Source organism: Mobula birostris, chromosome X (genome assembly GCF_030028105.1).
Source record: "Mobula birostris isolate sMobBir1 chromosome X, sMobBir1.hap1, whole genome shotgun sequence".
Lineage (NCBI taxonomy): Eukaryota > Metazoa > Chordata > Chondrichthyes > Myliobatiformes > Myliobatidae > Mobula > Mobula birostris.
The window spans coordinates 70,536,255-70,562,365 of record NC_092402.1 but is presented as its reverse complement, the minus strand read 5'-3'; the positions used below and the strand labels follow the sequence as shown (position 1 = coordinate 70,562,365).

At 42.5% G+C, this 26,111-nt stretch overlaps 1 protein-coding gene across 1 annotated transcript in view; it reads right to left on the bottom strand.

Moving 5' to 3' along the window:
- Positions 1-840: 840 nt before the first annotated feature.
- The window catches only part of LOC140191908 (ceramide synthase 6-like), a 130,903-nt gene continuing 105,632 nt past the window's right edge, over positions 841-26,111 (bottom strand). Inside the window, exons 9-10 of the mRNA XM_072249767.1 lie at positions 14,118-14,274; positions 841-5,772 (exon numbers count right to left, since the gene is read on the bottom strand). Coding sequence (XP_072105868.1) covers positions 5,611-5,772; positions 14,118-14,274 — 319 coding nt within the window. The 3' untranslated portion in view covers positions 841-5,610. The remainder of the gene's footprint in view (positions 5,773-14,117; positions 14,275-26,111) is intronic.

Below are 26,111 nucleotides of genomic sequence, written 5' to 3'. Positions count from 1 at the left end.
ACAGCAGCTGCACATACTTCATGTATGGTTGTCAGGGACACCCAACTTCTCCCATCACACAGGAGGTGACCACCACTCCACTGACAGCCACTTCTACCGCTGAAGTGAATAGTGAGTTAAATAGAAGACAATGCCCTATTTGGCACTCAACCTTCTTGTCAGACTCTGCACTTAGACCTTGAGCACAAGCTCTTTGACCTCAAAATGGTCACTCCACAAGATTTCAGCTCATTTTAAACCACATCGTTCTCACTCCCTCCCCCCACAACTTTCTGAATGAGGATGTTACTTCTATTAATGCCCCAAAAGTTTGAATCACTATCATGCTGGAGCAACAATCCCCAGGGAAAAAGTTTGATGCTGGGCCCAGCTTCGTAGGGGAGTTGGTGTCCGAAAAGTCTAACAAAGTGAACAGGTAGTTATCACAAAGAGCTCTGACTACTTTGAGCAAGCGCAAAGGATGTCTCTTCTGTTCTTGTGCCCAAAAGTCCCAATGGGTAAATGTAATTTTTAAAAAAAGTTGAAGTTCTTCTCACTGTAAATGAAGTCGGGGTTATCCTTTAACTGTTGGTAAAACTCAGCAGGTCAGGCAGCATCTTGGAGGGAAATGGACAGTTGACAGTTTGGCCTGAGACCCTTCATCTGGTCCTGAGCTATTGCGTTCCTCCACCAGTTTGTCTTTCCACTCCAGATTTCAGTATCTGCAGTCTCTTGTGCTTTACTCTCTAAATGTCAGATTCTGAAATTGCTTAAATTACTGTCTTTCTGTGAGCTGACTAAAAGCACTAAGAGTGTGATTAAGTGTACTACTGAGAGCAGAAATAAAGTGGAAAGATTCCATTTAAAATATTCAACATTTTTATTGCAATGTATCCAGTAAAAAAAAACAGAATTAACAAGAACTTCCACCAACACATCCACAGCTTGTCACTGTGCAAACGACGAGTCTGTATTGACAGAAAGTTCGATGCATTGATTTAAAATGCAAGGCAATTTTGGTACTATAATTAACAAGGTTGTCCTCCACCCCCTCCCCTAAATCACTCCTGTTGCTAAAGCCACTTAGATCTAGTCATTGGGGTGTTTGGCTCAGAAGGCAGTGTGGAGCCCAAATAAATCCTCCATTTTCCATCGTTTGACAGCCTGGCCAAGACTGAACAAAAGCTAGCATCTGCAATGCAGAAATGGGCTGAATTGCGCACAAAGCTGCAAAGTAGCATTCTACAGCAATATAAACAGTTCAACACAACAAATCAAAACGGGTGGAGCTGCATGTCCAACAGAACGAACCCCATCATTTCTCCACCCCTCCCCAATCATTCACACCACAAGGGAGTGCCTACCTAGAGTATCAAAAACCACCTCAAAACAGAAACTGTGTTTCAGTGAGTGGTGCCATTTTCTCCAAGACCCCTGAAGGTACCAACTTTTGCAAATCTCCTACACTGGTGATCAACTCTGGGATTTCCTACTTTGTACACTTCTGTTGTACATCAGGTGACAAGGTTACCAAACAAGCTACTGGTGTTTTTAAAAAAACAAGTAGCTCCATTCTTATTGGATTCTTCCATTCTTTGATCAATTAAACAAAATCAGACACTGCTGCCTTGGCAAGGTCCAAACCAGTGTAAGAGATGGCACTTAGGGCTGCAAAACCGAGGATAAAATAATTGCTGTAGAGATGCAGGGCCAAACCACAGATACCTAACTAAGAAACGTATTCAACATTATAACAAGCAAATAGTAGGTCAACTTTACACATCTCATACAGTGATCTCATACTTTAATATGACTAGTCCAGCAGAGCATTACAAAAGTTAAGAGTCTGTCCATTCAAGGGAATAATATAAATTGCAAATCCTTTCATGAAGGCTTATTACACAAATTCACCTTTTTCAAAATGAGATCCAGTTTGCAGTTGTAAGCTTTGTGTATTCCAGTAATTCTCTAAGCACAGTTAGAGAATCCATCAGTCCCAACTTCAGCCCAGCTTTTCCAGCCTGTGCACATTGTTGTAAAGGACAGCTAGCATCCAAGTCTGTGTAATGTAAAAAAAACATCCAAATCCACCCCATTATAACAACACATGTTGGAGCTATTTTTTTAAAAAAGTGGCTGGATCGAATTCCTGGAGCAATGTCCACTTTGTATAATAAACAAGGTATATGTTTCCATTATACCCCCTCTGCCACTTCCACAAGCTAAAGAGAAACCAAACAGAGACCCAGCCTGGCTGAGCTGATCAGCCGAGGAAGTCATGATATTCAACTAGAATGGGATAACAGAAGTGAATAGAGTTCACACAATCTCAATAGTTAAAAGGGTAGTGAAGAAAATTGTGGAATATACACAGTAATTCATTGTTCCCATTATTTGATCAGTCATGTGCAGCAATAAACAACTTCATTTGCCTTTATCAGAGAACTCACACACATGCACTTCTGAGGCATGCCCATGTTTGAGAGGTGGTGGAAATACAATTTTCTCTTCCTCCCAAATGACAAAGTTAAAGCTCCCTTTTGCTTCAAAGAATCTTTGTTGTGTCTAGTCAGCACCAGCCAGACTAGTTCAATTATGTGCCTGATGGATTGGGTTTAAGAGCTCAGCATTAGAAAGGCCAAAGTAGAAAGCCTCAGAATGACCCAGGGATCAAAAACTCTCCTTGGGCCTGCTGTACACAAAAACCTGATAGTGCAAGACTGCTTCTGTATGGATATCATTATCTTGAAGGCAAGTAATTGGAGTACTTAACACCAAATACACTTCTGCACACAGTAACATTCCCTCTGACCTGCTACAACCCAATTTTTCCAGACTCTTGTGACTCTGAACTGATGTTACTTTGATGTTAGTGATGTTACCTTCACTAGTGCCCTTTCAAGTGAAAATGTAGTATGTTCACATCAAGTTTTACATTACAGAATTCAAATGCTCTCAACTGCAATCTCGTGACCCTCCCATCTCTCCATTAAACAAATCACGAGGTGGCCCACCTTTATTACTCAACAGTTCAAGATACAAAGTTTGCTACACAAACACCCAGAGCAAGATGCTATGGGCTCAGCATACAGCTTCCTCCATAGGTCTGAAAGGGCAGGGCAACTGTGGAATAGCAATTTAAAAACATTCATGTTGTACCCCATAATGAAGATTAAAATAAAACAAAAATCATTGTGATGCTCATGAATGTGACTGCTGAACAAAAAAAAAAAGCAATCCTGTAGTTTACAATGCTGGATTATACAAAGGACTTTAAACAGTCTTGTTCTGAACACACTAAATATTAAAGTTCTGCCTCAACAAGAAATGCAAGTAAGAAGAACGATGGTCAGTTCAGGCTCTGACCAAGGGTTACATGGTTTCAAGGCATCTTCCATGACCCTCTGCTAATCAGCCAGCAAGAACACTACATTGAAAGGATTTAGGGCAGATTCCAACAATTGTTTGCGGGTCAAACAGCACAGAACTTACTGCCATGTAACCACTTGTTTTGCTACAGAAAGTCCTTCAAAAGAGTCCAAACTGTCACCTTTAAGGTCATTCCACATTAAGATCTTTTCTACTGAGTTCAAATTGCAGAAAGCAACAACAAAGATCAGTTCACATCCAAAACAGAAAGCACTCTAGCTACCAACAGCCTCCCCACACAAACCCGCTGCAGAAACTGTTCCAAAATAAATCTTGATCAGGTCAGCTCAACATTTTAACCCACATCATTGATTTGACTATTTTGGCTCTTGCACCTACACAGGAAATTTTTCAGAGTGTTAAAGGGGATCTGCAGTTTTACAATCTAAGGCTCCAGGACAGGCAGCAGCAGCGATTACTGTCAGGAGTTCAGGCTATGGAGGATGAGCAGGCTTGGTGCACCACACCCAGACACAGCACTACCATCCACAGCTACCATTGTGGCACACTCAGAGGCTTTCACATCAAGGTTCCACTCTTCATGGGCACACAATGTGGTGTAGACTGTAGGTGTGAGTGAATGGGATAGTCCGGCTACGAACAAGAGTTGACAAAAAAAAACAAAAAATATCTTTGGATAGATGCCTAGTTTTTGCTAGACTTCAGTCCTAATTCAATTCAGGGCCAATTTAATTTGGATTTACCCAACCGTTTTAAATTTGGTGAGGAGTGACAGCACCAGGGTAGCAATTCAATCCACCAGCCAACCATCAATCAGTTTGAGCTCAGCCTCATCTGAGCAGTAGGTTATGGCAAACTGAATGCTGGGAGAAAGTACAGAAGTGGACTAAAGAGGATTTCAAAAGCTGTTAGCTGAAGCAATTGTTTTATAGGTGCCTTTAACAGCAGGAGCTTGCAAGCACTAGCACACTCTCTCATTCTCCTGGCTCCAGCCCAACAAAGCCATTTGTGGGAATTATATACCATACATAAAAGACACCAAAATCCCTATTTAAAATTTTATGGGGGTGGGGGGGGGGGAATCAAGACTGTTAGTTGTGATATATAATGTAATCACTTAACCTCTAGTCAGCTTCAGCATCTGACAGTTTCATTGGTTAAAAAGACCACCGTTTCCTTTTAGAAAGTAGTTGACACAGCTGGAGTGCCCTTTTTTTTAAAAAAAAGATAAACTCTGCAACTTGTAAACAAACATTTTGGAACAGTTCCATGCAAATTCTTCCTGAAAACAATCCCCTACAGACATATTTAACTGTTATTGCAGTGAAATCTGGAGAAGTTTCAATCCCAGGGATTCAGCAACACAAGTAGTAGATTAAAACACTTTCCAACATGCTCCCTTTTAAAATAAAAAGCGCTCAGTTTAATGGATAACTGACCACCCCATATAGATGGTCAGAAGGAATTTCCAAAGGGGTTCCATTCTCCCTCCCCCTGACACAGACAGACACACACACACACAAAACCTGTTTCAACATTTAGTCAACAGTGGAATGACATCACAAAAATGACAATTCGGACCCCTGACCCATTCTTCTCCTGATTCTTTGGATTTAGCAAACTATTCAGTTCCTTTGTATAAAAAGACCTGTGCCAGGGATGGGAAAAATTCCGGCACGGATGCCATTCTACCCCAAGTTCCCCGCATTCCCAGGCCACTTAATTGAACACCCATCACCTGAAACTGATCACACAATCCCCACAGTTCAATCCCAGGGTCTTCGGCCTCACTCACGTGCCTCCATTCCAACAATCCACCCCCGCAAAAAAAAAATCACAAAAATATAACACAACAAGAACACCAGCCTGAAATGTAAACTCCACCTTTAGCAATTCGACAAATTGCACAAAGCCCATTTAAAGCAGTGCAGGTGGTTTAATGGGAAGTGGGAAGAGGGAAGATGGGAGAATGGGACAACAGAATCCACAGTGTGGCTCCATCCTCCTGATTTAAAACTGCACTTCAATTTCTCACATTGCTAAAGCACAAACAGAGAGAAAGTAAATCAGAGTGCCTGGGCGGTTTGTTACTGAGCAGGCAGGTAGGCTGGCTCAGATCCCATGCAGCAACACACAGTTCATTTTTTATCATTTTTAAAAACTGTCCAGTGCGGGGTAGTTTTCCATTACAGTCGTCCTTTCTGCACTTAACCCACATTATGTAGTCCATGAGGACACCATCTAATGGTCTCCCACCCATGTTCCAGTGGTTAGGTGCCCGTTGGTTCCATTGGCATTGGTGGCACCTTTGCAAGGGCTGTAGTGGTGGAGTTTTGTGCCATTAGTCATGGAATCCTCGTCATCGGAGCTGCTCTCAATGTCACTGCGATCATCCTTGGAGACCTGGATGGAAGACAAAGTTTAAATTCTGTTTACCTGCATTGCTGCCACTTCCAAAACTGAAAAATCAGGCAACAAAATCACCACTGGCACCTGAGCCAAGCCCTAGTATTCCCTGCGCCAGTTACCTGCATGTGGAAACTCACAGGGTGTGGTGTGTGACTTGGGCCAAGTCTCCACAATAGACAATTCCCAGCACTTGGCCATCCGTCACTCCCAACTCAAAAGGAAGAGGACACATTACCCTGGACATTTTCATGCCCCCCACCCCCCCACACTAATTCCACTCTACCATAGCTTTGAGAAAGCTTCACAAACATCACTGCAGTCTATGTGGCATTTGTTCTTTCGCCGTGACCGCATGGGTTTCCCTGGGCATTCCAGTCTCCTCCCACATCCCAGAGATACAGAGATAGCTGGCCACTGTATATCTGCTCCCAGTGTGTTGTAGAAGAATCAGAGGAATTGTGGGGTGGTGAGGAGAGGGAAAAATAGGATGATGACAATAGGTGCCCTAATGGCCAGTGCAGACTTGGTGGGCTGAATGGCCTGTTTGCATCTTGCATGACTCACTGACAATTCAAAAGAAATATTAACCCAGATTCATCATCCACCCTCTCCGAGTGTGATGCCCAACCCAGTTGTTAAGAGTTGCAAAAAAAGTCCCATGAACCCTTTGAAGGATGCTTGAACGGTTTTCTCCCTGCAGTATGCTGAGGGTATCTGAGGCCACACACTGGGTCACCAAATGGAAATTACCCCTGACATTGAGATCTGTCTCCAACAGCCATTTCTGTTCTGTTTTAGCCTCATTTTCCTTCTAACCCTTCTTCCTACAAAGGCAAGCTAGTCGCAAACTGAAGCAAACCGTGCCCTCACAATCAGTTCACAGAAGCAAGATCAGAGGGCACGGCATTCTCTTTGTCATTCATTCTCGGGATATTCACCAGTGGAAGGCTTGCTTGTACTTATACTTGTGTTTGAACCCTTGAACCACAGCTGCTAGAACCCTTGGAGCAATCAGAGTGGCTACATTTACCTTTCCCAACGGAAAGCTCCTTAGCTCAGCAATTACTGTGAATTGGACAATTTGAAATGCAACTCATCTTTTGAAATTGGGATGGTTTGAGAAAGAGCTTAAACAAAAAAAAAACACAAACACAGGATTCAAAGCTTTATAACTGCAGAGCAGGATTTTGTGTCAAGCCCCTAGGAAAGATGGGTTAGGCTATAGCTGAGTACTGTGTCCAGTTTTTCATCTCACTTTAGAAAGAATGAGGGAGTCTTAGGTTGGAGAAGCTGGAGTTGTTCTCCATGGTTGAGAGGCAAGTTAATAAGAGTGTTCAAAAGAGGATCTAGCTCAGGGGTTTCCCAACTTTTAAATGCCATGGACCCCTACCATTAACTGAGGGGTTTGTGGACCCCAGGTTGGGAACCCCTGCTCTAGATAGTGAAAGGAACTGTTTCCATTGGTGGAAGAATCAACAACAAGAAGTTCTTTTAAGCAATCAGCTAAAAGAGCTGAAGGGGCCAAAACACATTTCCATGCAACAAGCAGCTATGTTTAATTCACAACCATATGCAATCAATAGTAAACACTGCAGATGCTGGAAATCCAATACAAAAACAAGATGCTGGAAACAGTAGATCAGGCAGCATCTGTGGAGAGAGAAACAGAGTTATTGTTTCAGGTTCTTTCACTGCACAACTTCCTGATAATAAAAAATAAACACTGCCCAAAAAGTTAATGGAAACTAATCTAACCACTTTCAGAAAGGAAATGGGTCAATATTTTTAAATAAAATTTTAGGACTCTGAATGAACAGAGCAATGAGAATGGCATTGACTTGGTTTTGCTCTTACACAAGATTAGCACAATCAGATGGGCCAAATGGCTTCCTGCTGCACTAACAACACCCATTAAAATCCCATGAATGAATAAATCAGTTGAAGACAAAAGCCTGTTCTACAAAACACAAATAATTCCATTTTTTAAAATAAATAAATAAATAAATAAATAAATAAATAAATAAATAAATTTAGTCACCAGCAGCATCTGAGTGATTGAGGCCATGTCATCTTCTGGTTGGCTTTTAAAAGATGAAGCACAAGGCGGCCAAATAAGTGGCAACCCAGAAGCCTCATTCACTGCTGGCCTACAGCACAAGGCAGAAACGCACAGCGTGTGCTTCTCATCATGTACTTCCCAAATAATTCAGCAGGTGGCACTCTGGAACAGGCCACAAGCAGGAGGCTGCTACTGTGCCTGCTTTCAACCGCATTGGACATGTGTGGAACAGGCTCCTCCCTAGTGACATCTGTAATTCACCCTTGGTTGGCCTGTCTCCCAGAGCACATGCTTCTGGTTTGCTGGTATTAAGCAACAGTAAAACTCACCGAAAGATGGCTAACGTAAAGCACACGCTTCTAACTTATAAGGAATGAATCCTTCATGGAAATGCCAGAATTCCCAACTCCTCAGGGGTGGGGGAAAACAAAAAAAAACAACACAAGTAGAGAATTTGCCTAAACAGCATGCCAATTTTTGAATGCTGTCTTGTAACTGTGAAAGGGCTACTCCCAATATACAAAAAATATTCAATACCTTGGGTTAAATGTAGACAGTCTGCACAAAAGTCTAAAAACCTGTGGATTTAAATTATGGCATAGAACTTCTGAAAGGGGAATGTTACTTTGACTACAGTTAAAAAGCTTGCACATCTATCATCTGGTTTTGGACCAGTGTAAGTTTGTAAAATGCAGATGCCAAGCACGAAGTTATTTAGGGGCAAGAGATAAAACTGATGCACAAGAGAGTAATTTATCAGCCCCATTAGACAACAGCTAGGAAACAATTTGTCTTTCAGAAGCTTGTTTCTAGAAAACCTAGAGCACAATACAGGCCCTTCGGCCCACTCCTTGTCTTCTTTTGAGAAGACAAGGAGTTGTATTCATTACAGGAAGATTCATTTAAAAAGTCGAATGCAGATCAACCTTGAAGGGAGAAGGGAATGGACCAATTTTCCAAGCTAGCATGACAAGTTCTTGGGGTCTTATATCAGTAGAGTGAGGAGCATAAAAGAATCCAGGCCCTACTTAATAGTGAACAGAGAAAGAATCACCACCTCCCTCTTATTGTCAGTGTTTGTTTCTGGCAGCCCAAGCAGCAGGGGACACGGAGGTGGGCAGGGGAGCAAATCCTGTCAAAGGCGGCAAATTGCCATACAAGGCTACTTTCCTTCCATCTCTTTCCCAGTAATATTTACACTGGCATGTTAGTACTTGCAGTCAAGATAAAATATTTTTTAAAATCCAAAAAGCAGCCAGTTACATTTGTTAGCAAATGTTAACAGATACAAGATAAGGTGTATTTATATGCCAATGAACTCAGATACCAAAACAAAGGCAAACAAAACCCTGGCACGAGAAACTGCAGATGCTGGAAACTGCATCCTCAATCCAGATGAAGGGCCTTGGCCAAAATGTCAGCTGTTAATTTCCCTCCATAAATGCCTAGTTCCTCCAGCAGTTTTAGTGTATTGCTTTAAATGAAACCCTACATCACCCTACATCAAGCAGTGGAAGCACTAATGAACCCGATCATTCATAAGGCAGCAGAATTATTCTTTTTTTTAAAAAAGTGGCTGAGAAAGTTGCTTGTGCCCATATTTGCAGTATACTGAAGCCATACAAGGGGAAATTGAATGGTTCGTAAAAACAAAATGACCTGGGATTATCTGTACGATTTCATTCCTGGTAACTGGGAAAGCAGCGCAACGTTAATTACTGGCATTAGTTGCAACCCTTGCGCTTACAGGTGGTGGCATGCTGTTACTTCAGGTCGCATCATGCAGAGCAGAAAGGGACTGCAGTTCAATGGAATTACACAACCATGCAAAAGCAGGGAGAGGATTGCATGCAGTGAAATAATCAGGCAGAGTGTTGGACTACTATCTCCAACAGTTGCAACACTTACAAGCAAAAGGTCCCACTTCCCGGTGTATAGTGATAGAAAGAATAAAAAACACAAGGGAGGGGAAAAAGAGACAGAAACAAAATGAAACCAAATCTTGCACCACAGAAAAGCTGGTCAATAAATTCTTGCTCAGTTGGATCATTTAAAGCAGGTACGTGTACACAGATACACAGAAGAAATGCAACACCAAGTACAGCTGTGGCCCCAGGATCAGAAAGCAGAGTCCATGGTTTACTAGTTAATTTACCATGGGCATCAGTCTACACCTACTGTGGCTATAGGTGGGGGGAAAAACTTGGAATATTTAATATTGCAATTAAAAGTGACAAATCAGTTTAAATTCAAAACCAAACCTTTATGTCTGCCTTTGATTTTCAATTACAAGTGAACAAGTGCAGGGAAAATAATGGCTTAAAAAAAATGCCATCCCTTCTAATCATTTCTTCTGACTGGAATGGAGAAGGAAAAGTGGAAAGAATAGCCAGTTGAGCCCACAGAAGGCCAGTATACCACAGAGGTTCATTTAATTGGCAGACTGACAATTGATATTGGTTGGAACAGAGAGTGAGTGCGTGCGTGGCAGCAGTTAATAGTCATTGTGTACTCGGTGCTCTGCTGTGTTTGATGGCCTTCAGGAGTGCTGCATGTTATTTGGTAAAAGTTGAGGTTAGAAATGCCTCCTGCCCAACCGCCCTGGGGATCTCATTACAGCAAAAGAGGATTGTGTTGCATAACATGCAACTAACCAGTCACCCCTCTATGGACTGTCTATACATCTTGCTGCCTCGGTAAAGCAGCCATCACAAAGAACCCATCCACGCCAGACCTTCTTTCCTCTCCCATCAGGCAGAAGATACAAAAGACTAAACACATACCACCAGGCTTAAGGGCAGCTTCTTGATACCAGAATCTTGAATGGATCTCTTGTACAATAAGATGACCCTTGGCCTCACAATCTACTTTGTAATGATTTTGCACTTTATTGTTTATCTGACCTTTGCGGTAGCTTTTACACTTTTCTCTGTATTGCTATTGATTTAGCACCGTGTAATAATTTGATCTGTATGAACACTTACCCACCTTTTCACTGCATCTTAGTACATGGGACAATAGATCAATAGTACACATCACCAGAAGCAAAATATATCAGGAATCAACCTATTTAAATATTTTTGATTACAACTCTCTACCTTCCCCATATCCTGTTCATACATAAACACAGATGCTCATATAGCTCACAACCAATGTCAGTGAAGCACACTTGACAAAGGCAGAACCTTTAAGACAGAGCAATTACATAAATCCATTGGGACCTGTCCGGATACCTGCTCACCTCCCCTGAAAAAGTCATGAAGTACTGTAGCTTCAAATATTTTATGTTCCTGCTAAAGGTCAAGATTGTATCAAAAGGCAAAGAGCATTAGATCACTAACCCAATGTTTGTAATGGTTAAATAAAATTAGAAAACTAATTGGGTCTCAACATTGCAGGTCAGGTTTAATCAAATTCATGATGAATGGCTTCAGAAAATGCACAAAAAGAGGTGAAAGGTGGCAGGTGGAAGTTGCAATGGAAAATGAACTGACTGTCAAGCTGCAGGACAGTTACAATCAATTTTTAAGAGCACCATTTTCATTCAGCATACAGCTATTCTCAAGTCATAAGAATTTCATTTTTTCCCCCCCCCTTTCCCTCCCTGCACCTGGAGACCCCAATTTCACCAGTATAACTTAATGGGACATCAACCACATGGCCTTTATTACGTGCTGTAACAAAGCAGGACATAGAATGCTGTTAGGATTCAGCATTCAAATGGACTTGGGGGGGGGGGTAGAAATAGAGAGGAAATCCCTCTGTAACTGACCCTATATCAGTTTTAATGACAGACAATCCTTTTCATTCATTTACAGGATGCAAATATGGCTGGCAAGAGCATTTAGTGCCCTTCATTGGTTGCCCCCAAAGCAGCAACTGTGTCACAGCTTAAAAGACAAGATCAACCCCACTAAGGGGGCTCATCGACAGTGGGTATTATACAAAAAAAAAAATGGAAGATCAAAGTAGAAGTGTTTTCCAGCTAATGCAAGGTTAATTGGTCAAACCTCATGCCTAACTGCACCAAAAGCCTGCTGAGAGAGCACTTGCTGTCAAATTTAGTAATAGGGAATGAACCACAGATATACAAGTAGGGATCCAGGCAATATTAATAACAATACATTTTAAAATAATTGAAAAGGACACAAAGAAGATTGGACAACAGAACTGAAGAAAAGCTCATACTGAAGGGATGAGAACAAAATATCAAAAAAATTAAATGGTTAATAATTTTGTTCGGGAATAATATGAAACACAATTAGGCACATTGCAAATGGTGTTAAGAATAGAAGAATAACGTTTGTCATAAGAACAAAAAGATTAATGAAACAGATGACAGGAGGTGGAGTCAGATATGGTTGCTGTGTTTGAGAGAGACTTGGACAGATGGTGCTAAACAGCGACTCCTTTGCTTGCATCTTCTGAAACTGCTCTATTTCCATCTTTACCATCTCTACTTTTCCCTTTCAGGGTTCTCTTAAAGACCCTGACCTGGAGTTATACGCAGACTTTGGTTCTTTGCAGGAATGGGGCCCGCTCTCGGGGTTTCATAACTGGCTGTGGTTGTTCAGCATGCCAAGGGCTCAGCCCAAGAGTCCGGCTCAGATTTGGAAGTCCAGCATCTCGAGGCTCTGGAGATGGGCGGATCAAGGGTTGGTGTCATGAGGAGACCCGTGTGTTGGCAGGGGAGTTGGAATAGCTGTGGCTGTGTGCCCAGTTTCTTAGGCACAGAGCTTGGGAAAAAAGGTGACGTGGTGGACTTTTAACATCGTAAACCAGTGAGTTGTTTGTTGTGTCTCCCTCTTGCTGGGAAAACGGACACACCTCTTTCGAGAGAGACACAGACAGACAGAGGTATGTCGAATACCAGGTGAAACGCGAAGTTTTTGAGTCCCTAAAAGTGGCGTCACAGGTAGATAGGGTTGTAAAGAGCGCTTTTGGTACATTGGCATTTATTAATCAAAGTATTGAGTATTAAGAGCTGAAATATTATGATGAGGTTGTAGAAGGCATTGGTGAGGCAGAATCTGGAGTATTGTGTTCAGTTTTGGTCACCAAATTACAGGAAGGATATAAATAAGGTTGAAAGAGTGCAGAGAAGGTTTACAAGGATGTTGCCAGGACTTGAGAAACTCAGTTACAGAGAAAAGTTGAATAGGTTAGGACTTTATTCCCTGGAGCGTAGAAGAATGAGGGGAGATTTGATAGAGGTATATAAAATTATGATGGGTATAGATAGAGTGAATGCAAGCAGGTTTTTTCCACTGAGGCAGGGGGAGAGGAAAAAAAAAAGAGGACATGGGTTAAGGGTGAGGGGGGAAAGTTTAAAGGGAACATTAGGGGGCACTTCTTCACACAGAGAGTGGTGGGAGTATGGAATGAGCTGCCAGACGAGGTGGTAAATGCGGGTTCTTTTTTAACATTTAAGAATAAATTGGACAGATACATGGATGGGAGGTGTATGGAGGGATATGGTCCGTGTGCAGGTCAGTGGGACTAGGCAGAAAATGGTTCAGCACAGCCAAGAAGGGCCAAAAGGCCTGTTTCTGTGCTGTAGTTTTTTCTATGGTTTCTACTGTAAGTCTGTTTTTGTTGTTGCTTTGCTCACGCCTGAGTGCTCAGTGGCAGGTGCTGATGGTTCTTTTTTACCGATGGGGGGGGGGGGGGATTGTTGCTCGCTGCCACTTATGCATGAGGAGGAGGAGTTGGGGGGGGGAACTTTGGGGTTCTAACATTTGACTGTTGTTCATTCTTTGGGGCACTCCTCTGTTTACGTGGATGGTTGTGAAGAAAAAGCACTTCAGGATGTATTGACATTAAATTAGATCTTTGATACTATAAAGCAAGGCATAGAATGATAGAATATGCGCGGAAAGGTCAGCATGGACATGGGATGAGAAAAGTTTTCTAATTGTGGCTGTAGGACCTTTCCCAGCTACATGACGGCACTGACAATATCACTGTATCTGAAAGATGGGAAATCCGATAGCACCACACTCCCTCAGAATTACAAACCTTAAAATAAACAAAGATTTTGTTCCACTTCCCTCTCCCACCCCCAAATTAGAAATATGGAGGTCTCAGTCCCATAATCATTAGTTTTTCTGCAGGACCAACCAAGGAATGGATATAATCTTGCTTCTAAGCTTCACCAAAGTTCACCCCAACAAGTCAAGCAAAGTTGAAGCTGCAATTGATGGCCAGGAATTGTGCATTTTCTGATAAATCTCAGCAAAGAACAGAAAAACTTACTCTACTATTAAAGGTTTAAAATTACCTTTCCCTTAACGACAGCTTTGTATGCAACACGTATAATAAGATATGACCAGATAGCGTGTAGAACCTGTAGTAGCAGCAACAGAATGTTGAAGACCCACCAGGATGGGTATGGCCCAATGATCTCCCAACTTTCAAAAAGTGTTGTATTTAAAATCCTGAAAATGAAATAACACAAAATATTCAATATTCCACCAGAGAAGGTGTGTGTGTAATTTTTTTAAAAAAATGTTTAACTACTGCACATTTTCCCTCTTGTTTAGTTGCATCCTCATCCAGGTCAGAGGGTTATGGGCTCACCCAAGATCTGGGCCATGTAGCATTGAGAGAATGCCACGCTGTCAGAAATGCAGTCTTTCAAAAGATGGGTTAAAGCAAAGCTCCATCTGCTGTCCTTGGCGAATTGAAAAAAAAGAAACCTCCTGGAAAGCATCAGAGTTTTTAGCTAGCGTCCTGGCCAACAATATCACTGAAAATTGTTCACCTCACATAACTATATGTTGGAGGTTATTGTGTTTCCCACGTAGCTTCCTACCTTCTTATCAGAAAAAAAGCTAATTACAGGTTACACTATGAACCTGTCATACTGTTCTGGGGAGCAGCACAGAGAAAGTTCACTTCATGCAGCCAAGTGTGAGGTATTGCACGTTGGAAGGACAAACCAAGGTAGAACATACAGGGTAAATGGTAAGGCACTGAGGAGTGCAGTAGAACAGAAGGATCTGGGAATACAGATACAAAATTCCCTAAAAGTGGCGTCACAGGTAGATAGGGTCGTAAAGAGAGCTTTTGGTACATTGGCCTTTATTAATCAAAGTATTGAGTATAAGACCTGGAATGTTATGATGAGGTTGTATAAGGCATTGGTGCGGCCGAATCTGGAGTATTGTGTTCAGTTTTGGTCACCAAATTACAGGAAGGATATAAATAAGGTTGAAAGAGTGCAGAGAAGGTTTACAAGGATGTTGCTGGGACCTGAGAAACTCAGTTACAGAGAAAGGTTGAATAGGTTAGGACTTTATTCCCTGGAGCGTAGAAGAATGAGGGGAGATTTGATAGAGGTATATAAAATTATGATGGGTATGGATAGAGTGAATGCAAGCAGGCTTTTTCCACTGAGGCAAGGGGAGAAAAAAAAACCAGAGGACATGGGTTAAGGGTGAGGGGGGAAAAGTTTAAAGGGAACATTAGGGGGGGGCTTCTTCACACAGAGAGTGGTGGGAGTATGGAATGAGCTGCCAGACAATGTGGTAAATGCGGGTTCTTTTTTAACATTTAAGAATAAATTGGACAGATCCATGGATGGGAGGTGTATAGAGGGATATGGTCCGTGTGCAGGTCAGTGGGACTAGGCAGAAAATGGTTCAGCACAGCCAAGAAGGGCCAAAAGGCCTGTTTCTGTGCTGTAGTTTCTATGGTTTCAGCTGTCTGCAATGCAGCCTCTCTGGGGTACACTTTTGAAAGTGAAATCTTTTCTAGGAAAAAATCATGGTATCACAGAGCTTCACCCAAAATAGTCCAAAATATTGGCATGTTCAGGTTACGATGAAAATCCCACCAGACTCCTAAAACAACTTCCCATCCAACCCAGTGAAACCAAAACCATCCAGATAATTAGAATGTTACTGTGGTTGGGTAAATTGTGTTGAGGGGATTTGGTTGATCAATTAAAAACCACTTGAAAACTTCTACAAATGTACAGTGGAGAACATTCTGACTGGCTGTATCACCCTTTGGTATTGGGGGGGGGGGGTGGGTACTGCACAAAATTGAAGTTGCAGAAACTTAGAAAATTAGTCAGCTCCATCATGGATACTAGCCTCTGTAGTATCAAAGACATCTTCAAGGAGCAGTGCCTTAGGAAGGTGTCATAATTAAGGACCTCCATCACCCAAGACATGTCCTCTTCTCGTTGTTATTATCAGGAAGAGGCACAGGAGCCTGAAGGCATACACTCAGCAATTCAGGAACAGCTTCTTCCCCTCTGCCAGATGGACACTGAACCCATAAACACTACATCACCACTTTATAAAAAAAAAATTGCACTAATTTAACTATTTAATAGGTATACTGTATATCCTTACTGTAATTCAGTTTTCCCCCTATATTTATCATGTACAGGTTTCGCCCACTATCCGAAGGTAGAGCGTTCCTATGAAACGGTTTGTAAGCCGGAATGTCGTAAAGTGAAGAAGCAATTACCATTTATTTATATGGGAAAAATTTTTGAGCGTTCCTAGACCCAAAAAATAAGCTACCAAATCATGCCAAATAACACACAAAACCTAAAATAACAGTAAAATATAGTAAAAGCAGGAATGATATGATAAATACACACCCTATATAAAGTAGAAATACTTCTCTGCAATCATTGGAGCACTGTCTAGCGCAGTGAAAATCTCACGCAAGCGCTCTCAGCAAAAACACTCTCTCCAGTAACCTTTAAGCTATGAAGCTGCCAAATCATACCAAATAACACAAAAATACACAGCCTATATAAAGTAGAAATAATGTATGTACAGTGTAGTATCACTTACCAGAATCGGGAAGACAGCAAGCACACTGATGATGGTGTGTTAGGCTGAGTTGTCGGAGGTTGGGGTGGTGGGACACACTGAGGTGTCATCTCATTGTCGTCTGTTTCCATCAGGGCAGGCAAGTCATCATCTTCTATGTCTGCCTGCCTCGACGTCGAAGGTCGAGGTTCGTCGTCTGCTGTGGCTGATGTGGAAGGCTTGAAAAACGACAGTGTGCTTGACTACTTAGCCTCGTGCATTTTTCTATCATACAGTTCTTTGTAAGCACTCAAACCATCCTGAAAATATGCCCTAAACCTACGTACCCTTTCAAAATTAAAGTCGTACTTTTCTGCAATCATTGCAGCGAAAATCTCACGCAGTTGCTTCACGTTCAGTTCCTGGACGACTTCACTTTCGGTCTGTTCGCTACTGCATTCGGTTTTGATTGTTATCCTTTCCTCTTCCAATTGCATCAGCTCTTCATCTATCAGTTCTTGGTCATGGGATGCCAAAACCTCTTCAACATCATCTTCATCAACTTCCACAAGCCAAACTCACTTTGTCCTTACTTCGTTCACCACGATCGAAACGCTTAATTATGTCTAGTTTTATGCTAAGTGCAACACCCTGACCAGCTCTTTTATGCTTTTCCGATACCTTAGAACTCATCTTGCTAACAGATGCTCAAAATAAATCAATATAAAGCACAGATGCTTACCGGCACGTGCTTAAGCAATGCCGGCTAGAATGCAGTTCCATGGGAGAAGCTTGGCTGCTCGGGGCGTGCGCTGCCTTTTTTTCGTAACAGTGAAAACACCTTCTGTTAGCAAAAACAGGTAACTAATGTAGGTCTTTCATAACAGCGAGGTGTCGTAAAGCAAATGTTCGGAAAGCAGGGGACACCTGTATTGCATTGTACTGCTGCTGTATAGTTAACAAATTTCATGACATATACCGGTTATATTAAACCCGATTCAGATTCAAAACACAAATATTCAAAAATAGTCCAAAATTCCTATATTTGGGAAATTAAATCTCAATCTGTGGATTGTTTTAAACACAAGTTGCTAAGCCAGATAAACTAGAACCATAATTACATTACGTCTACAACTTACGAACTTTGGGACTCCCATCATCACATGCCATATCGCCATGGAACATAGAGAAATATGAAATACTGATGAATGAAGTAACTAAAGATACACGTGCATTCTTTCACCCACCCATCCTTCTAATTGCAGGGAATAATGGAGCCATTGTTAGATGCCATTTGCTTGGTCACTTCTTTCCTTGCAGCCCTCTGACTTGTTAACACGAATAAATTGGAGCAGGTTACAGTTGTTTTTAGAGATGCAAAATAATACCAGTGGGCAGTAAGTTTTCACACCCATATCAATGAACTGTTAAATCACATGATCCAAAGCCAATTCTTTATGGACAGACAGATGCATGGAGAAATGCCAGTTTAAAGCTTTAAATTCTGAATGAAGCCTAGAATCAAATAAAACAGTTAATTTTCAGAAGCACCTTTCTAAAATAGGTCAGTGTTTCTTAACAGTTGCACTGTATTGCTGCTAATACACAGACCTGGCTTGTTTACTTTGGGGTGTCAGAGGTCAAGGGGAGACCTGAAAAATTTACAAAACCTAAGAGGCACAGAAACAGTTGGAGAACACACATAAAAAATGCTGGTGAACGCAGCAGGCCAGGCAGCATCTACAGGAAGAGGTACAGGCCGAGACCCTCAGGGTCTCTTTTTCCAGGGTATAAGTGTCAGACACCAGAGGGCACAGCTTTAAAGTAAGAGGGGGAAGTTTAAAAAGGTGTGTGGGGCAAATTTGTTTTTTTTTAAAAATACAGAATGTTAGGTGCCTGGAATGCTCTGTCAGTGGTGGTGGTGGAAACGGATACAATAAAGGTGTTCAAGAGGCACTGACACAGGCACATGAACAGGTAGGGAATCGAGGGATGTGGATCACGTGCAGGCAGATGAAATTAGTTTAATTCGTCATTGTGTTTGGCACTGATATCATAGGCTGCAGGGCCTGTTCCCGTGCTGTACTGCCCTGCCTCCATTTGGATGCAAACCAGTAATACATTAAGTTCACTGGATTCCCATTAATTTTCCTAACTCTCCCTTACAGGAAGGCACTGTACCTCAGTTTAACAGACTCTGTAGTATTTTAAACTACTGTGAGAAATACAGCAACAGACTGCTAAAGGTAGAAAATTATTGCTCAGCTGTTACCAGTTTGCCATTTGCAAAAAGGACAGCATACAAAAATCGTGAAATACAATCCTCAAAATTAAAAGCCAGGAATAGTCTCTCAGTTCCAGGCAATTTATTTGTTGTTGTTTTTTTTTTTTAAAAAGTCTGATTTTGTCAAATTAATATAACCCATTGGTGCACTTTTTCATTAAACAGATACTTAGATTAGAAATCACCCAATTTCTGTGAGACCAAGGACAGTAACAACAATCCATTTTATAGAGAAGTCAGATTTGAGGACACCAAGTTACTTTGGAATTTTGGCAAAGTCAAGCAATTTGAACAGTTAGTCAAAGATATTGCTTCTTGCAGCACTTGCTATTGGTATAGCTTTAAAAACCTTACATCTGCGCTCAAGGTGAACTTTACCATTATTAATATGGGACTCAACATTAATAATGGAAACTTTCTCCATAAACCTATCACACTGTAATTACATCCTCCAAGGTAGGGGGAGGGGATTAAGTGTTTACACCAGTTTCCACTATAACTGGTCAGAAGTTTCCAATTTTTATAATTGCTGTTCTTAGTAGTGCGCTCTTCTGGATCAAGATCTCAGGGCTGTGACACCTGAACTGGGAGAGTGGCTCCAACAATTCCCAGGAACAACATCTAAGTGTTCCTATCACCACCGGGATTACTCTGACTTTAACCTTCCACATCCTTTCCAGCTGCTCTTTCAAGCCTTGGGATTTCTCCAGTTTCTCATTGTTTTTCCCTGATGTTACTGTCATTCGGGATCGCCACATCTATTACTATTGCTTTCTTCTGTTCCTTGTCCAGTATTACTATGTCTGGTTGGTTGGCCAGTACCTGCTTATCAGTCTATATGGAAGCCCCACAGGATCTTAGCTCTGTCATTTTTCACCACCTTCTCAGGTGTTTCCCATTTGGACTTGGGAGTGTCCAATCCATACTCAGCGCAGATGTTACTGTACACAATTCCTGCAACTTGGTTGTGCCGTTCAGTGAATGCTGTCCCTGCCTGCATCCTGCACCCTGCTACTATATGCTGGATGGTTACAGCAGATTCCTTGCAGTCTGCATCTTGGGTCTTGTCTAGTGTGATAGACTCCACTTCTATTGTTTTTGTGCTCAGTGCCTGTTCTTGTGCAGCCATGATCAGCATCTCTGTGCTGTCCCTCAGCCCTGCCATTTCCAACCATTGGTAGGACTTTATGTCAGCCACCTCTGATATCTGGCGATGGTACATCCCATGCAGTGGCTTGACCTGTCATGGCCTCTGGCTGTCTAGTAGGTCACTCTTAGGGGGCCATCTTCCTGACATACTCCTGGATACCTTCCATTTCTTCCAAGACTGTGGCTTTGACACTTCCAAGTCCCCATCCTCCTTTATTCTTGCAGATATACAGTCGCTCGACATTGGACTTTGGATGGAATCCTCCATGTATTGTTAGTAGTTTCCAGGTCTTGATGTCAGTGGCTTCCAGTCCGTTCCTTGGCCAGCACACTACTGTGACTGGGTATCTGATCGCTCTGATCCTGTTCATCCCATTTAGCTGGCTTTTTAGGACCTGTCTCACTCTTTGGAGGTACCTGGATGTTGCAGCCTTCCTTGTGTCCTCATCATGGCTTCCATGTGCCTGCAGGATCCCTAAGTATTTGTAGTTGTCTTTTACACCTGGTATGAGGCCATCAGGTAACAACTCCTCCAATGTTGATGAGTTCGCCTCTTTCCACTACCATCCGGCTGCACTTTTCCAGTCCAAATGACATCCCAATGTCTCTGCTATACACCCTTGTCAGGTGGATTAGAGAGTCAATGTCCCTTTCATTTTCTGGCATGCAGACTGATATCATCCATGTACAGGTGGTGGCTGATGGTCACTACACTCTTGAACTTGTACCCACATCCATTCTTGGAGATGATCCAGCTATATACAAAAGTATGTTCTTAAAATGGGGAAATGAGTTCCACTCATTTTGCAAGGTTCAATAGCTCTTCAATATTCTAACTTAAATTTGCTCTTTACTCTCCTTGCGTTTGTACAAACGTTTGTATGATCTAATGAATGTGTGCAAGAAAGAATTTAGAACAAGATCGGGCTCCACTGTAAAGCCTGCCACAAATGAAAATTTCTGCCATCTTGGTCTCTACTCGATTAATGAGTATTTCTTTGATATTCACTCTTGGAATGGCCACTTGAGTGAGGAGCTGGAGATCCAGGAATGCACCTGGGTACATTGACTGCCCTTGAATCAAACCCAATAACAGCAGTTTGCATGTGACAGACAATCAAATGACTGAAAGAACAACATGGCAAAAGTTCATTAACACCTATACACACCACAGACTTGGCTTTTCTTGGTCAGATCTTACACATCAGCTGCTCTGTGGGAGACTAGCTGGACGAGGATCCATTTGAAAGCCAGTTGCACAAAATGATTTCCCTACAACAGTTAACAGAATGGCAAAGATTTTCCAATTTGGGTGTCACAGAACTCTTCCTACATCTTGATCACCTTAGGAAGTTACGACCCAAGGCAACCACAGGTACTCAATTAATGGATATAGAAACATAGAAAATAGGTGCAGGAGTAGGCCATTCGGCCCTTCGAGCCTGCACCGCCATTTATTATGATCATGGCTGATCATCCAAATCAGAACCCCGCCCCAGCCTTCCCTCCATACCCCCTGACCCCCGTAGCCACAAGGGCCATATCTAACTCCCTCTTAAATATAGCCAATGAACTGGCCTCAACTGTCTCCTGTGGCAGAGAATTCCACAGATTCACCACTCTCCGTGTGAAGAAGTTTTTCCTAATCTCGGTCCTAAAAGGCTTCCCCTTTATCTTCAGACTGTGACCCCTCGTTCTGGACTTCCCCAACATCGGGAACAATCTTCCTGCATCTAGCCTGTCCAATCCCTTTAGGATTTTATACGTTTCAATCAGATCCCCCCCTCAATCTTCTAAATTCCAATGAGTACAAGCCCAGTTCATCCAGTCTTTCTTCATATGAAAGTCCTGCCATCCCAGGAATCAATCTGGTGAACCTTCTTTGTACTCCCTCTATGGCAAGGATGTCTTTCCTCAGATTAGGGGACCAGAACTGCACACAATACTCCAGGTGTGGTCTCACCAAGGCCTTGTACAACTGCAGTAGTACCTCCCTGCTCCTGTACTCGAATCCTCTCGCTATAAATGCCAGCATACCATTCGCCTTTTTCACCGCCTGCTGTACCTGCATGCCCACTTTCAATGACTGGTGTATAATGACACCCAGGTCTCGTTGCACCTCCCCTTTTCCTAATCGGCCACCGTTCAGATAATAATCTGTTTTCCTATTTTTGCCACCAAAGTGGATAACTTCACATTTATCCACATTAAATTGCATCTGCCATGAATTTGCCCACTCACCCAACCTATCCAAGTCACCCTGCATCCTCTTAGCATCCTCCTCACAGCTAACACTGCCACCCAGCTTCGTGTCATCCGCAAACTTGGAGATGCTGCATTTAATTCCCTCATCCAAGTCATTTATATTGTAAACAACTGGGGTCCCAGCACTGAGCCTTGCGGTACCCCACTAGTCACCGCCTGCCGATCTGAAAAGGTCCCGTTTATTCCCACTCTTTGCTTCCTGTCTGCTAACCAACTCTCCACCCACACCAATACCTTACCCCCAATACCATGTGCTTTAAGTTTGCACACTAATCTCCTGTGTGGGACCTTGTCAAAAGCCTTCTGAAAATCCAAATATACCACATCCACTGGTTCTCCCCTATCCACTCTACTAGTTACATCCTCAAAAAATTCTATGAGATTCGTCAGACATGATTTTCCTTTCACAAATCCATGCTGACTTTGTCCGATCATTTCACCGCTTTCCAAATGTGCTGTTATCACATCCTTGATAACTGACTCCAGCAGTTTCCCCACCACCGACGTTAGGCTAACCGGTCTATAATTCCCCGGTTTCTCTCTCCCTCCTTTTTTAAAAAGTGGAGTTACATTAGCCACCCTCCAATCCTCAGGAACTAGTCCAGAATCTAACGAGTTTTGAAAAATTATCACTAATGCATCCACTATTTCTTGGGCTACTTCCTTAAGCACCCTGGGATGTAGACCATCTGGCCCTGGGGATTTATCTGCCTTCAATTTACCTAACACCATTTCCCTACTAACAAGTATTTCGCTCAGTTCCTCCATCTCACTGGACCCTCTGTCCCCTACTATTTCTGGAAGATTATTTATGTCCTCCTTAGTGAAGACAGAACCAAAGTAATTATTCAATTGGTCTGCCATGTCCTTGCTCCCCATAATCAATTCACCTGTTTCTGTCTGCAGGGGACCTACATTTGTCTTTACCAGTCTTTTCCTTTTTACATATCTATAAAAGCTTTTACAGTCCGTTTTTATGTTTCCTGCCAGTTTTCTCTCATAATCTTTTTTCCCCTTCCTAATTAAGCCCTTTGTCCTCCTCTGCTGAACTCTGAATTTCTTCCAGTCCTCAGGTGAGCCACTTTCTCTGGCTAATTTGTATGCTTCTTCTTTGGAATTGATACTATCCCTAATTTCTCTTGTCAGCCACAGGTGCACTACCTTCCTTGATTTATTCTTTTGCCAAACTGGGATGAACAATTGTTGTAGTTCATCCATGCAACCTTTAAATGCTTGCCATTGCATATCCACCGTCAATCCTTTAAGTGTCATTTGCCAGTCTATCTTAGCTAATTCACGTCTCATACCTTCAAAGTTACCCCTCTTTAAGTTCAGAACCTTTGTTTCTGAAATAACTATGTCACTCTCCATCTTAATGAAGAATTCCACCATATTATGGTCACTCTTACCCAAGGGGCCTCTCACGACAAGATTGCTAATTAACCCTTCCTCATTGCTCAAAACCCAGTCCAGAATAGCCTGCTCTCAAGTTGGTTCCTCAACATGTTGGTTCAAAAAACCATCCCGCATACATTCCAAGAAATCCTCTTCCTCAGCACCTTTACCAATTTGGTTCACCCAATCTACATGTAGATTGAAGTCACCCATTATAACTGCTGTTCCTTTATTGCACACATTTCTAATTTCCTGTTTAATACCATCTCCGACCTCACTACTACTGTTAGGTGGCCTGTACACAACTCCCACCAGCGTCTTCTGCCCCTTAGTGTTACGCAGCTCTACCCATATCGAATCCACATCTTCCCGGCTTATGTCCTTCCTTTCTATTGCGTTAATCTCTTCTTTAACCAGCAACGCCACCCCACCTCCCCTTCCTTTATGTCTATCCCTCCTGAATATTGAATATCCCTGAACGTTGAGCTCCCATCCCTGGTCACCCTGGAGCCATGTCTCTGTGATCCCAACTATATCATAATCATTAATAACAATCTGCACTTTCAATTCATCCACCTTATCACGAATGCTCCTTGCATTGACACACAAAGCCTTCAGGCGCTCTTTTACAACTCTCTTAGCCCTTATACAATTATGCTGAAAAGTGGCCCTTTTTAATGCTTGCCCTGGATTTGTCGGCCTGCCACTTTTACTTTTCTCCATAGTACTTTTAGTTTCTACCCTCACTTTACACCCCTCTGTCTCTCTGCACTGGTTCCCATCCCCCTGTAGTGAACTAACCTCCTCATGCTTAGCCTCTTTAATTTGATTCCCACCCCCCAACCATTCTAGTTTAAAGTCACCTCAGTAGCCCCCGCTAATCTCCCTGCCAGGATATTGGTCCCCCTAGGATTCAAGTGCAACCCGTCCTTTTTGTACAGGTCACGTCTGCGCCAAAAGAGGTCCCAATGATCCAAAAACTTGAATCCCTGCCCCCTGCTCCAATCCCTCAGCCACGCATTTATCCTCCACCTCATCTCATTCCTACTCTCACTGTCGCGTGGCACAGGCAGTAATCCCGAGATTACTACCTTTGCGGTCCTTTTTCTCAACTCCCTTCCTAGCTCCCTATATTCTCCTTTCAGGACCTCATCCCTTTTCCTACCTATGTCATTGGTACCTATATGTACCACGACCTCATTGGTATATAAAATACCAATGGACCTCTAAGCACCAAGGAGAGAAGTAGAGGGATATGGCAATATGGAATGTGAGCGTTCAGTTTAAAAATCAGATAACACAATCTATTTTTGTTTGTTTATGCTTTTATGTAAACAGTAGTGTGAAGATTTGGTCCCATTACCCAAGAAAGGCTGCAACTATCAAAAAGGGAGTGTGGCAAATATTTGCTAGGCAGAATCCAGAGATGGTGGTTTGCCGTATGAGGTGAGATTGAGCAGGGTGGGAAAATGTACGAGAGAGTTTAAAGGGGAGGAGATTTCATGGAAACTTTCAAAACTCTTATATGCTCGACAGGGAGAATGGAGTTTCCTCCACTGAAGGGTTTAGGACCAGAAGATAAATTTGAGAATAAAAGGGCAGTCATTTAGGTGAGACAAAGAGAAATGGCTAGTGGGCCTGTGGAATTCCCCATTCCAGAGTCTATGGAGACTGAGTCAGTGATTTCACACTAAACAGGTCGATAGATTTCCACACATTAAGATGACAAAGTCTTACATGGACAGTGTAGGAAAATGACACTGGGATAGAAGATCAGCCAGGACCTTAGTGATTGAGGTAATGTTACAGATATATAGGACCCTGGTCAGACCCCACTTGGAGTACTGTGCCTAGTTCTGGTCACCTCACTACAGAAAGGATGTAGAAACTATAGAAAGGGTACAGAGGAAATTTACAAGGATGTTGCCTGGATTGGGGCGCATGCCTGATGAGAATAGGTTGAGTGAACTTGGCCTTTTCTCCTTGGAGTGATGGAGGATGAGAGGTGACCTGATAGAGGTGTATAAGATGATGAGAGGCATTGATCGTGTGGATAATCAGAGGCTTTTTTCCCCAGGGCTGAGATGGCTAACACAAGAGGGCACAGTTTTAAGGTGCTTGGAAGTAGGTACAGAGGAGATGTCGGGGGGGGGGGGGGGGGAGGGGGAGGGGTAAGTTGTTTTGTGTGTGTGTGTGTGTGTGTGTGTATATAATATATAACACACACACACACACACGCGGTGAGTGTGTGGAATGGGCTGCCGGCGACAGTGGAGGAGGTGGATACAACAGGGTCTTTTAAGAGACTCTTGAATAGGTACATGGAGCTCAGAGGAAAAAAAAAGGGCTATGGGTAACCCTGGGTAATTTCCAAAGTACATGTTCGGCACAGCATTGTGGGCTGAAG